The sequence below is a fragment of the Leptidea sinapis genome, chromosome 21, assembly GCF_905404315.1.
Source record: "Leptidea sinapis chromosome 21, ilLepSina1.1, whole genome shotgun sequence".
NCBI lineage: Eukaryota > Metazoa > Arthropoda > Insecta > Lepidoptera > Pieridae > Leptidea > Leptidea sinapis.
The window spans coordinates 10,550,001-10,562,127 of record NC_066285.1 but is presented as its reverse complement, the minus strand read 5'-3'; the positions used below and the strand labels follow the sequence as shown (position 1 = coordinate 10,562,127).

At 38.5% G+C, this 12,127-nt stretch overlaps 2 protein-coding genes across 3 annotated transcripts in view; both read right to left on the bottom strand.

Moving 5' to 3' along the window:
• LOC126970624 (dynamin-1-like protein) overlaps positions 1 to 12,127 on the bottom strand; it is a 587,387-nt gene that overhangs the window by 150,586 nt on the left and 424,674 nt on the right. The window lies entirely within an intron of this gene.
• On the bottom strand, positions 4,613 to 9,870 carry LOC126970641 (beta-1,4-mannosyltransferase egh-like). Its single transcript, XM_050816719.1, has 3 exons — positions 9,232 to 9,870; positions 8,323 to 9,127; positions 4,613 to 5,505 (listed from the first exon to the last, which is right to left on the bottom strand). Exons 2-3 carry the CDS (start codon positions 9,124 to 9,126, stop codon positions 4,933 to 4,935), a joined length of 1,377 nt encoding a protein of 458 aa, XP_050672676.1. The 5' UTR covers position 9,127; positions 9,232 to 9,870; the 3' UTR covers positions 4,613 to 4,932.

The window sequence follows — 12,127 nt, the reverse complement described above, 5'->3', positions numbered from 1 at the left end:
TGTGTTTCCTTACGGAGACGCAGATATCTCGGCCTAGCGATACGTCATATTTAACGTACCCCGGGTACAAAATTAAGCATAATTTCATGCCTCATGCCGGGGTATGTGTGTACGTTAGGGAGGATATCTGCTGTCACCGTCTCGGCAATTTTGAGGATAGGGACCTGTCTACTCTCTGGCTCCGCGTAGATTTAGAGGACCGCGTCCGCATCTATGCGTGTGTCTACAGAGTGGTAACGCAGAAACGGATCACCTCATGGGCTGCGTTCAAGCGGCATTTGATGACGTGCTTGCTCAGATCCCCTCCGCACGATCACGTACTTCAGACTACGCAGGGCGATCTGTGCATAATTTTGCATTGGCGTATGGTCTGCCCCAACTGGTTGAGTCGCCAACGCGGCTCCCGGATGTGGATAGCCACATGCCGTCCTTATTAGATCTTCTGCTGACTACACATCCAGATGGTTACCAGGTCTCTGTCGACGCCCCTCTCGGAACGTCCGACCATTGCCTGGTCAGGAGTGTAGTGCCTATCCGACACCAACGTCGCACACCACCAGCGATCCGCCGCGTTGGGCGCTACAAGTCAGCAGATTGGGATAGGATGCGTTCCTTTTTTGCATCCTACCCTTGGGGCAGGGTTTGTTTCCCTTCGGATGATCCCAGTGCCTGCGCCGTTGCAGTAGCCGATGTGATACTGCAGGGCATGGATATTTTTATACCAAGCTCTGTAGTACCGATCGGTGGCAGATCACAGCCCTGGTTGGATGCGTCAGTTAAAGCAGCATCTGACTGCAAAAAACAGGCGTATCGAACTTGGGTTGCGGCGCTGGGCTCAAAGGATCCGAACTGCAAAGTTCTGAAGAGGAAATATAACCGTGCCTCTAGATTTTTTAAGCGGCAAATCGCCCGGGCGAAATCGAAGCACGTCGTCAAAATTGGCGAGCAGCTTTCCAGTTACCCGACCGGAACACGCAAGTTCTGGTCGTTGTCGAAAGCTGCTCTTGGTAACTTCAACCAGCCGTCCATGCCGCCGTTGCACATGAGGAATGACACTCTGGCCCATACGGCAAAAGAGAAAGCCGATCTCCTGTGCACTCTTTTTGCCTCCAACTCGAATCTTGACGACAACGGAAAAACACCGCCGACCATCCCGCGGTATCAGAGCTCCATGCCTGAAGTACAGTTCCGACAGAAAACTGTTAGGCGAGCTCTGTTTTCGTTAAACGTCAGGAAGTCGAGCGGGCCGGACCGCATTTTTCCAATCGTGCTTAGAACGTGTGCCCCTGAGTTGACGCCGGTGCTAACGCGTTTATTCCGGCACTCTTATTCAAAAGGCGTAGTCCCTGATTCATGGAAGTCAGCCCTTGTCCATCCTATTCCAAAAAAAGGAGACAGTTCGGATCCGGCAAACTACAGGCCTATTGCTATTACCTCCCTACTCTCCAAAATCATGGAGAGCATAATTAACCGCCAGCTCTTGGTATACCTTGAGGGTCGCCAGTTGATCAACGACCGGCAGTACGGCTTTCGCCATGGTCGGTCGACTGGCGATCTTCTAGTATACCTAACACACAGATGGGCGGCGGCTATTGAAAGCAAGGGGGAAGGCCTGGCAGTTAGCCTGGATATAGCGAAGGCCTTTGATCGTGTATGGCACAAGGCGCTCCTCGCAAAACGTCCATCATTTGGGCTTCCCGAGAGCTTATGCAAGTGGACCTCCAGCTTCCTCACTGGGCGCAGCATACAGGTCGTTGTCGACGGTTATTGCTCGAATCCCAAGCCCGTGAACGCTGGAGTGCCCCAAGGCTGTGTGATATCTCCCACGCTGTTTCTTCTGCATATCAATGATATGTTGGACACCGCCAACATGCATTGCTATGCAGACGACAGCGCTGGTGATGCCGTATACACGGGCCATGCAGGTCTCTCTCGGGAAAACGTCGACCAGTGCCGGGAGAAACTTGGGTCTTCTATCGAGTCCTCTCTCGAGAAGGTCGCGGAATGGGGTAAGTTGAACCTTGTCCAATTTAACCCTCAGAAGACTCATTTTTGCGCGTTTACCACTAAAAAAAAACCCCATTTGCCGTATCACCGCTCTTCGAGAACACTTTCCTTAAAGCCTCGCCTAGTATCGTAATGCTGGGTCTCGAAATCTCGAACGATTGCCAATTCCGTGGCCATCTGTAGGGCAAAGCCAAATTGGCTTCGAAGAAACTGGGCGTCATAAATAGAGCACGGCAATACTTCAAGCCGGCCCACATTCTAGCGCTCTACAAAGCGCAGGTCCGGCCTCACATGGAGTATTGCTGTCATCTCTGGTCTGGCGCACCCCAGTAACAGCTCGATCCATTTGACCGCATGCAACAGCAGCTCGAATTGTAGGGGACCTAGCGCTCTGTGAACGGCTGGATCATTTGGCGTTGCGTAGAGACGTCGCTTCACTGTGTGTCTTCTACCGCATTTATCACGGGGAGTGTTCCGAAGAGCTGTTCAACCTGATTCCTGCCGCCGAATTTCACCTTCGCACGACACGCCACAAGTTACGATATCATCCCCACCATCTGGATGTGTGGAATGAGCTTCCTTGTGCGGTGTTTCCGGGACGATACGACATAGGTTCCTTCAAAAAAAGCGCGTACACCTTCCTTAAAGGCCGGCAACGATCCTGTGATTCCTCTGGTGTTGCAAGAGAGTGTGGGCGGCGATGATCACTAGGTGATCCGTACGCTCGTTTGTCCTCCTATTCCACCCTCCCTGCGTCGTAATCCTCAGTACTGAGGGTCGTGACCACCCCTCTGTATCACTTTCTCACGTATGATCGCTCTCCATCTATTCCTGTCTCTGGCGGTGTAAAAGGCATTGTGAACCGTAGAGTCGAGGGCGGAGCGGATCTGATCGGACCATCGTGTTGGACTGCGTCCACGAGGCCTCTTCCCATCTATTTTGCCGACCACAATGAGCCTCTCAAGGTTTCCATCGTCCTTCCTTGCGATGTGACCGAAGTATTCTAAAACTCTGCGCAGACATTCGGAAGACAATCGCGAGGAGATCCTGAGTTCACGCAGTATGGAGAGATTAGATCGAAATGCTGTCCAGGGGATACGGAGCATCTTCCTCCAGCACCACATCTCAAAGGCGTCAATGCGTTTTCGGTCCTCCTATTCCATAAATAAAAAAAAATAAAAAAAAAGTTTTAAAAAAAGTGTGTGACTTATGTATGCATGCAAAAATATGTTATACTTCTTTGGCCTAATAAAGCAAAAATCCTTTAAAAAATATTTATTCCTCGTGCTATTCTACGTTTGCACAAAGAACAATATTGTAAAAAATTTGCATCGATTTTTGACAATTAATTATTAAATAAGGAATACGGCTGTACGGGCTTGAACCCTTTGCCTATCCTAATAATGGGCGATAATATAAACGACGGACGATAAGATAAAATATAACGAATGTCGCAAATGTCAGAATATTTTAAGAACCAACTTGAAAATGAAACTTCACCCTGTTACTTTTGTGTTACAGTGATGTGCGCGCATCTTAAAATTTCACCCTTATCTATTTATTTATTATATTTATTTTCATAACGCGCATAAAGAAGTAGAAAGTTCAAATATTTATAAAATATAAGTATTTTTTTTTCTAAGTACACATACAATGACCTTATTTTTATCACTACACTGTGACGGATGCTAGTCAGTGGACCCTACCCCTAAGAGTGTTTAAAAAAGCCGGAGGCGCGGAGGGTGTGTAGCACGGGCAGCCTTGCAAGCCGGAGGCCGAAGTTGGAGACGTCCAAAAGTAGTAGTACCTAAGTAAAGCGTAGGCAACTATAAATGCCTGTGCTTAGTTATGGAAGGGCGGAGGGACTACATTTCGAATAAGGATCGAAAAACGATATTATACCTACACTTACAACGCAATTTTTTTTTTTGTTTGGTAAACTTGTTGTGTATTACGTTCTGTATTTTACAAGAAATTATTTTACTTTATTCATAAATATTACACACTGAAAAAAAAGATAGCTTACGATAATTACTTTAGGGACTGATTTACGTATAGACCTACCCCCTTATTCATAATGGTCCGCTAACTTTAAACAGCCGCTTAGGAGTGTTTTTTCTCATTCTGACTTAGGTCAATAGAAGAAGACAGAGTGAGAATTAGCAATGCTTTAAGTTAGCAGACTATTATGAATAAGGGGGTTACAATATACAATCAATATTACGTATAGAGGTATAAACAAAATGGAAAAGCAAATCTATTTTTTTGTCACTGTCACCGATTTTAATTGATAAGTCAGCCACTTTTGGAATTATTTCCTTAGTATTTTGAATATTAAACTTGCTTACCACTATTGAACAACAATACACAGACAAATCAAAATTCGACACACATCGGGCAGTCAGATCGTTTAAACGCTAGTATAAGTATTTTTTAGTATTACGCTCTTGCTTTTGCCTGATGATTACTTACCAGACGATAGTGCTTGATTGGGTTTTTACTACTAGTTAATATATATTTCATTATTCCTGCTCATCATAAAATTCATTCTAATAGTTCAAATATCATTTAATAGTTTAAAATAAATTAACAATGAAACACTGTCTTATCATATCATAGTATATTTAATTTACATACATTCCACTGTACGTAAGTTTACACAAATTGTATTTAATTCAAAAATATATACATATTATATAGTTATCAGGCATTACACAAATTAAATAAATTATTTCTTTTACACTTTGAGACTTGAGATTTATAATTGACCAAAAACCTAAGTATAAAAAACATGAAAACATAAAAACATACAAAGTTTAATACTTATTAGCAAATTAATACCGTAAACTATATCACATTGTAACAAATTATAATTAAGTATTTGGTGGGAAGGACTAATGAACTAATGAACCTAATAACTGATATTCATACAGTAATTGGCACCTTAACTTCTTTATTAACTATATAAAATTTGTGTTTCTTACCTAATATCCCCCATATTACAGCAACATTTTCTACAAATATATTAAAAGATAAGGTGGCCAATGTACACCCAATAAAGATACAAAACTTTAAAGGTCCATATCTGTACAATGGAAAAGATTTCATGGCACCGTAAATATACATGTACACACTCACAGCTCCTATAAAACCAACAATGACATCTAAGAAGTACGGACAAGGTATAGGACATAAACCAGCTAATACAAGGTTGCTTGTTGAGAACGGTAGAGATACCCAAGAGTAGCAGGAAATAGCTAAAAATATTTTGTTATAAAGTGGTAGTTCCTTAGAGTGGACCACTAGCAGTATACCCTGGATCCACCGTTTCCGCTGTTGAATATAGTCCCATAGGGTAAATGGAGATTTTTCCCACATTTCTCCTTCTATGAAGTTAAATGAATAGCCTTCTTTATATGCCTTGATACCAAAGTAGCAATCTTCAGCAACAGAGCCATCCAAACCATTGTCAAAAGAAACCTTCTTTTCGGCAGCGACCTGTAAAATGAAAAAAAAATACATTTAATAAATATCGGAAATAATTGAGATCAGGCTGCAACTGTGTCTACATAGAATTAGGTTTAACGATGTAATCAATGAGAAAATCCCACCAGGTGCTGGAGAATATAAGAGAAGTCATACTTTTTCAAATAACTTTATGGAATCAGAGGACAAAGAAGCATATGATAGTATTAGATAACCGCGGCCCCTGCTCTGACATCCAAGGAATTAATTAAATGGTGTGCATACTTATAGACTGTCAAATTCGAAAACGGAACACACATCGGTATGTGATGGGCGAAGAGCGAACAGGGGGCACCACGGTGGCTTCATGGTTCTATTGTGCCACTGATACTTAATGGCTGCCCAACAAGAACTAAGTGTTGATGAACTAGCAAAAAAGAAATAATATTTTATAATCCTACAATAATGTGACAATATTATTAAGTGGGTACTGTAATCAGTTATATATACACAAACAAAATCATCTGGAACAGCTTATACTTATAAATCAGATTTACTAAATGTAAGTTTTAGTATTTTAAGCAATAGTTGCATAAGAAGGGTCAAAAAACGCGATTGACGTGATATATAGTTACATAATATGTAAGTGATATATAGTTACATAATATGTAATTGACATAGTATTTCCTATGTAATAGGTACCTAATATTTTTATGAATGGAATACCAACTTAGAATTAGTTGTATGTGGCACTAAGAAAACTTTTATGGCGAAGTACCATACACAATTCTTTTCAGGCCATACAGTATAGCCTTTTTCAAAGACTGAATAAAGTTATTACTTAGTAAGTTAAAAATATGTGACTACTAAGAATAGCACTCTGTTATCAATGGTTTGCAATCATGTTGATTCATGATGAATTATTAGTCATTGTCATTAATAGCAATGAAGAATCCATTAGTCATTACCTACTGATGTATGATGTGATCACCATTAACACTACACTAGTGAGCTAAAAAATCGACTCAGGCGCCACACCTGCAGTCGCAAGTCACTGGCAAAAAACTGAACACGAAAATATTTTTTCAAGTACAAACTTAATTCTGATAGTATTAACCTCATAATCATATAAAATAACCCAGCAATGTTGTGATCGGTAACCACCCACAAGCGTATAAAGCGCTTGTTTTCTACCTGTCCGGCGAGCAGATGGCTCTACACACCAGCACCTGGTGGGGTTAGCCCCACTACATGCAAGACTCCCAGACGAAGATGGAAAAAGGCAATCAAATGCATACTGTCGTGATTATATTCAAGAGGAGGACAACAACTCCAAAATAATCCGTAAGCAATAAAGAACAGACTAACAGATAAAGCTACTAGCTGAGACACAACGCAACAAATAAATAATAATAATAAATAATAAAAAATAATAGCACTTGTGCCCCCGCGAAATAGCGACAAACCCTAATAGTGCCAGGGCAGCCCTGACACCCTCCTTCCATCCACCAGAAGGTGAGAAGACAATTCGTCGTCATCACCCTCATAAGTTAGTCGTCGAAGATCAACCGATACACATCTCCGTTATGAAGAAACAAGAATTGTACCTAAAAAATAGACTTATGTGCCAAACTGCTGTTACAAAGTTTAACGTCATTAAAAAGAGACTGATAACTATAATCGAAGGCTTCCGGTAAGGGAGACATCGGGAGAGAGATGAACAATTCATTGTCAGCACATTACAAAAAAATCGGGCCCTCACTGGCATTCAAGTCCTACAAGACCTCAAACACGAGGAATGGCTGGACAGTCAAAAGACTTAAGGCAGCTAACCTTGAGCCAAAAAAGCCAGTTGGAGGCAAATGCCAGAGAACATGTACTGGACTGAAGAACAGTGGAGCTCCGTTCTCTCCTCAGACATAAGCAGAATGAGCTTGCATGCCAGATATAGAAGAGTATGAGTCTACAAAAGACCTGAAGAAAAATTCGCGCAGTGATGCATCACAGAAAAAGTGGTTTTTAGAGCAGGTTCCTGGACGGTATAGGCGAGTGTATGTAAATGGAGGCAAAAACCTAACAATAATTTACCAGAATAAAAACCAACTGGTTTCTATTTAAACTGGCAATCAAGTGAGGACAGTGAACCAATACATCAAAGAGATTTTAGAGGATCATATCAGGAGGATAACTTCATCTTAGTGCACAAGAATGCCCATCCACATACTGTAGAATCCGGTCTGCACTATTTATATGAGGTCGAAATTGTGGCTATGGACTGGTCAGCACTTAGTTTGAACTTTCCAGTTCCAGTCACGAAATTATTGAAGAATGTCAGATGTGATAGAATCAAATAAGATCGAGTAAAGAAACTTATTTGATCCGAATATGAAGATGCGATGCAAAGCTGTTATTAGGGCAAGGGTGATCACTAAATATTGATAAGTTAATTTCAATTAAATTAATATTTTTATGAATTTAAGCTTGTATTTTCTTTACTGTTAATTATCACTTTATCAATTATCACTTAAAATCAGAAATAACATTTTTTTGTGAAAAGTAATGTTTAGGTTTTTTTTTTATCCCTACACTTTGTGATTTTTCAATTATTAGCATGGCATAAGTATAACAACTATAAAATATTATATTAACTGTTATATGCAAATAATGCTGTGTAAAAATATTGGTGGTGCACAGGCTAGTACTGTTGTGTCTCAAGCAGAACAAACCAGTGTGATCCCTGATAAATAAGCTCTCACAGTAAATAATAAGAAGCTACTTACAGTAAATAATAAGATACTTAAAATCTTAATATAAAACCTTTTTTTATTTACCATAAAAAAACATACTTACTTGTGTCACCACATATGAACCTTTCCAACTAAACAATGGTTTGTGAAACATATAAAACTGAAATCTCAGTTTGCCCATGTCATCAGCCACTCTGAAACTGTCAGCTAGGGTTGTAACCCAGTTGACCACATCCTCATTAGCATATGTAATTAATCCCTGTCCGAACTGATGTTGTCCATCAAATACAAAATTGAGTATTCCTCTCACAGAATTCTCGGTGAGTAATGTTTCTTCATCCAAGTGAACTACCCAATCAGAGTCTGACAGTATGTTAACATTCTCTTCCCAACAGTATTGTAGAGCTCTAGACTTAAACAATGCACCTGATTTTGTTTTGTACTCCGGTGGAACAACAACTTCTCTTATTCTTGTGTGTTTAGGAAGGTTGAGTGCTTTGTCTGTGACAACTTCTATGATAAAATTGTCTATTCCGACATCAAGACATGTATTCATATTTCTTGTAATATTCCTACTAACTAGCTTTGGAAAATCTCCTCTTGTGACTACTCTTATGCATATAAAGGGTGCTAGTAAGGGGGAGCCTTTCAATTTAACTTTGCCTGGAAAAGCATTAAAGAAAACCAAACCACCAAAGTTAAATAACATTTGTGGAAGTGACAATAATGGTAATAGGCGCAGCACATACAGGAATATCGCTCCATACAACCCATAGCTTTCTACTGGATCTAAATATGGCTTCTCTTTGCCATCAAAATTAATGACACCAGCAAACACCAAAAAGGATAGAATAAAAGATATAAATAAACAACAATGTATTAAGTGGAATATTCTGCTTCTTATCATCCTGTAACAATGAGAAGTAGATTAAAAACGTTAAAAATAACAAGTATTAATAACAAAATGTATTTTTTTTAATTAACATATTATTCAAAAAAATTAAGCCCATACCTGCTGCCAGAGTTTCTCCCTCTTCACTTCCAAGATTACTTCAATTATAGTAGTCACTAATTGCTTTTCATTTCTATATAAAATGGTATTGTGCTTTACCTAAACAGGTTGAACTGATTGACACAAATTTATTTTAAATTACCCTGATAAGATGATACAATCAATGCTACGCAAGATAACTTTTGTAAGTGCATGTCAAGTCCATACACATTCAGATAGCGAGGCGTTTCCTTTATCAGTAAATTATCTCCGATTATCTGTTTAAAGTGTATAGACGTTAGATCATAGTTTATCAGTAAAACTTAAAACCTTAACAGACAGCACTTTGGTGATATTGACTAGATAATGAGATATATTATATCTATAAGCCTACCGCGGTAAAAATATATTTTTCTAATACATAAGACTTGTAGGAATACTCTATATTGTATTGTGGAATCATGGAATGTGGATTTTGTTGTGCTGTAACGATTATATTATACATTAACTACCTACACTGGACACAAATGTATGACTTTATGACTCAATCATACATTACATATAATTTATATTAAATAGGTACATAATACATACTATTATACATAGTAATTATTAATTAATAATTTTAAATTATTAATATTTTTTTAATTAAAACTTGACGTCTATATATCTTCGGTCTACTCTAGTGTATACCAAAGAGAATTTAAACACTACGTTGGTCTATACTCTACTCAATACTGAACGTAGTGTTTAAATTCTCTTTGGTCAAGACTCTAAAGTCTACGTTTTTTTTATGAAAATAAGAGACAAGACGAGCAGGTTCAGCTGATGGTAAATGATACGCCCTGCCCATTAAAATGCAGTGCTGATGGATCAGGAAGAACTCAAAAATTCTGAGCGGCACTAAAACTGCGCTCGTCAACTTGAGACATAAGATGCTAAGTCTCATTTGCCCAGTAATTTCACTAGCTTCGGCACACCTCAGACTGAAACACAGTAATGCTTACACATTCCTGCTTCACGACAGAAATAGGCGCCGGTGTGGTACCCATAATCTAGCCGGTATCCTGTGCAAAGGAGCCTCTCACTGGTAAAATGTAATGTGAGACATACCCTTTCTCCACACTGCAAGGAAGGCTGTTTTGAAATGAACTAACTGAATGGTGTGGATAGCTACAAACACGAGTTTCAAAAACTTATCTGCATCTATACTAATTACACTAGATATGTGGAAAGTACTTCTGTCCACTAAGGGTAGAAAAAATCGGACTATGAGCTCGTCTATAAATACGCTAGTATATTCTAAGTACAATACTATACCAATTCTATTCTAGATTCCAAATTACAATGGGGCCCCCATATTGAAGGATTAGCGAACAGACTTAGTTCTCCAGCATACGCGGTTAACAAGATTAGATAATTAACTGACATAGATACGGCGCGACTAGTACACTTTAGTTATTTTCATAGTATTATGTCCTATGGTATATTGCTATGGGGCAACGCTGCCGATATTAATACAATATTTGTGCTGCAGAAGAGGGCTATTCGCGCTATTTATAACATAGGTCCTGAAGAATCATTGAGAGCAAAATTCAAAGAAATTAACATCTTGACTGTTTCTTCTCAATATATTCTTAATATTGTAATGTAGGTTCACATAAGTGAATTTGCCAGAAAATGTCATAACCATAATGTTAACACCAGGAACAGACATAAACTTATGATGCCTACTACTCGGCTAAGTCGAGTTAGTAAATCTTTTGTGGGGCGATGTATATGCTTTTACAACAAGATCCCAGAAAATGTTCAAAACAAAAGTATAACGTAATTCAAAAGAATTATTAAAAAACGTTTGTGTGGTAAAGGTTACGTTATAACATAAATGACTTTCTTAATGATACCACAGATTGGGAATGGAGTGATGGAATGGTTACCAAACATAAAATAACTAATTTCCATATATTAATATTAATTCGCTCTCTGATTCGGGGTCTGAAGAGCTTGATGTTGTCAGATCGAAATTGGTTACTTTTCTTTATAAAAGAAAATATTTTCCGCAGCCAACTTGGCCCCAGCAAAAGTTTGATTATTAAATTTTTCTCTTTTCACAATTTCTAGTATCTGAACTTATATCATATTTTCTTCATAATTTATATTTTTGGATATGAACAATGATATATTCAATAATTTGCTTTCCTTCGGGCAGTTGTGGGGTTCGATTTTAACATTCGGGAGTGGTAAGGGACATTAAAACAAAAACCGAATTGGGTTTCAGTTTTGGCAAAATGCCCTTTAACCACTTTATAAGAGAGATATTATAAGACGCCTTACTTTTCTGATTCGAGCTTTTAAGCCTGTGGTGAGGCAATCTAAGAAGGCTTATTTAGGAGTTTTAATTTGAGTATAAAATCACATTTGCGATGTAGCATGATCTGTAAAAGTATTTACTGTTATTAACTGTGATCATAAAATCTTCATATTGTATGAAAGCAAAATATTCACTTTCCACTTTTTTGCAAATATAAGATACACAATATTATATATATGTATATAGTGTAGGTACATCTATAGTATAGGTATATCTTATTAATACACACCTTCATTGTCCCATGTTTATTATATAAACATATAAAAATATATAGTTTAATATGAATATACGAAAAGCAAGAAGAGCACATTCAATCACGATGATCGTCAGAAACCGATTGAACAAAACAATATGGCAACCAGGCGTACCTGTCACTACGACCAATATTTTTGTAACATTATTTAGCTATTTCTTCTGTAGACGAGCCAAATGTTTAGAGCTTCTATCTTCTTGCCAGTTTCAAAGCAAATTTTGCACAATCAATTTACATTTTAATTTTTGGACGTAGTTTATGCTATTTTACAAAGAGAAAACGTTGTTTAATTA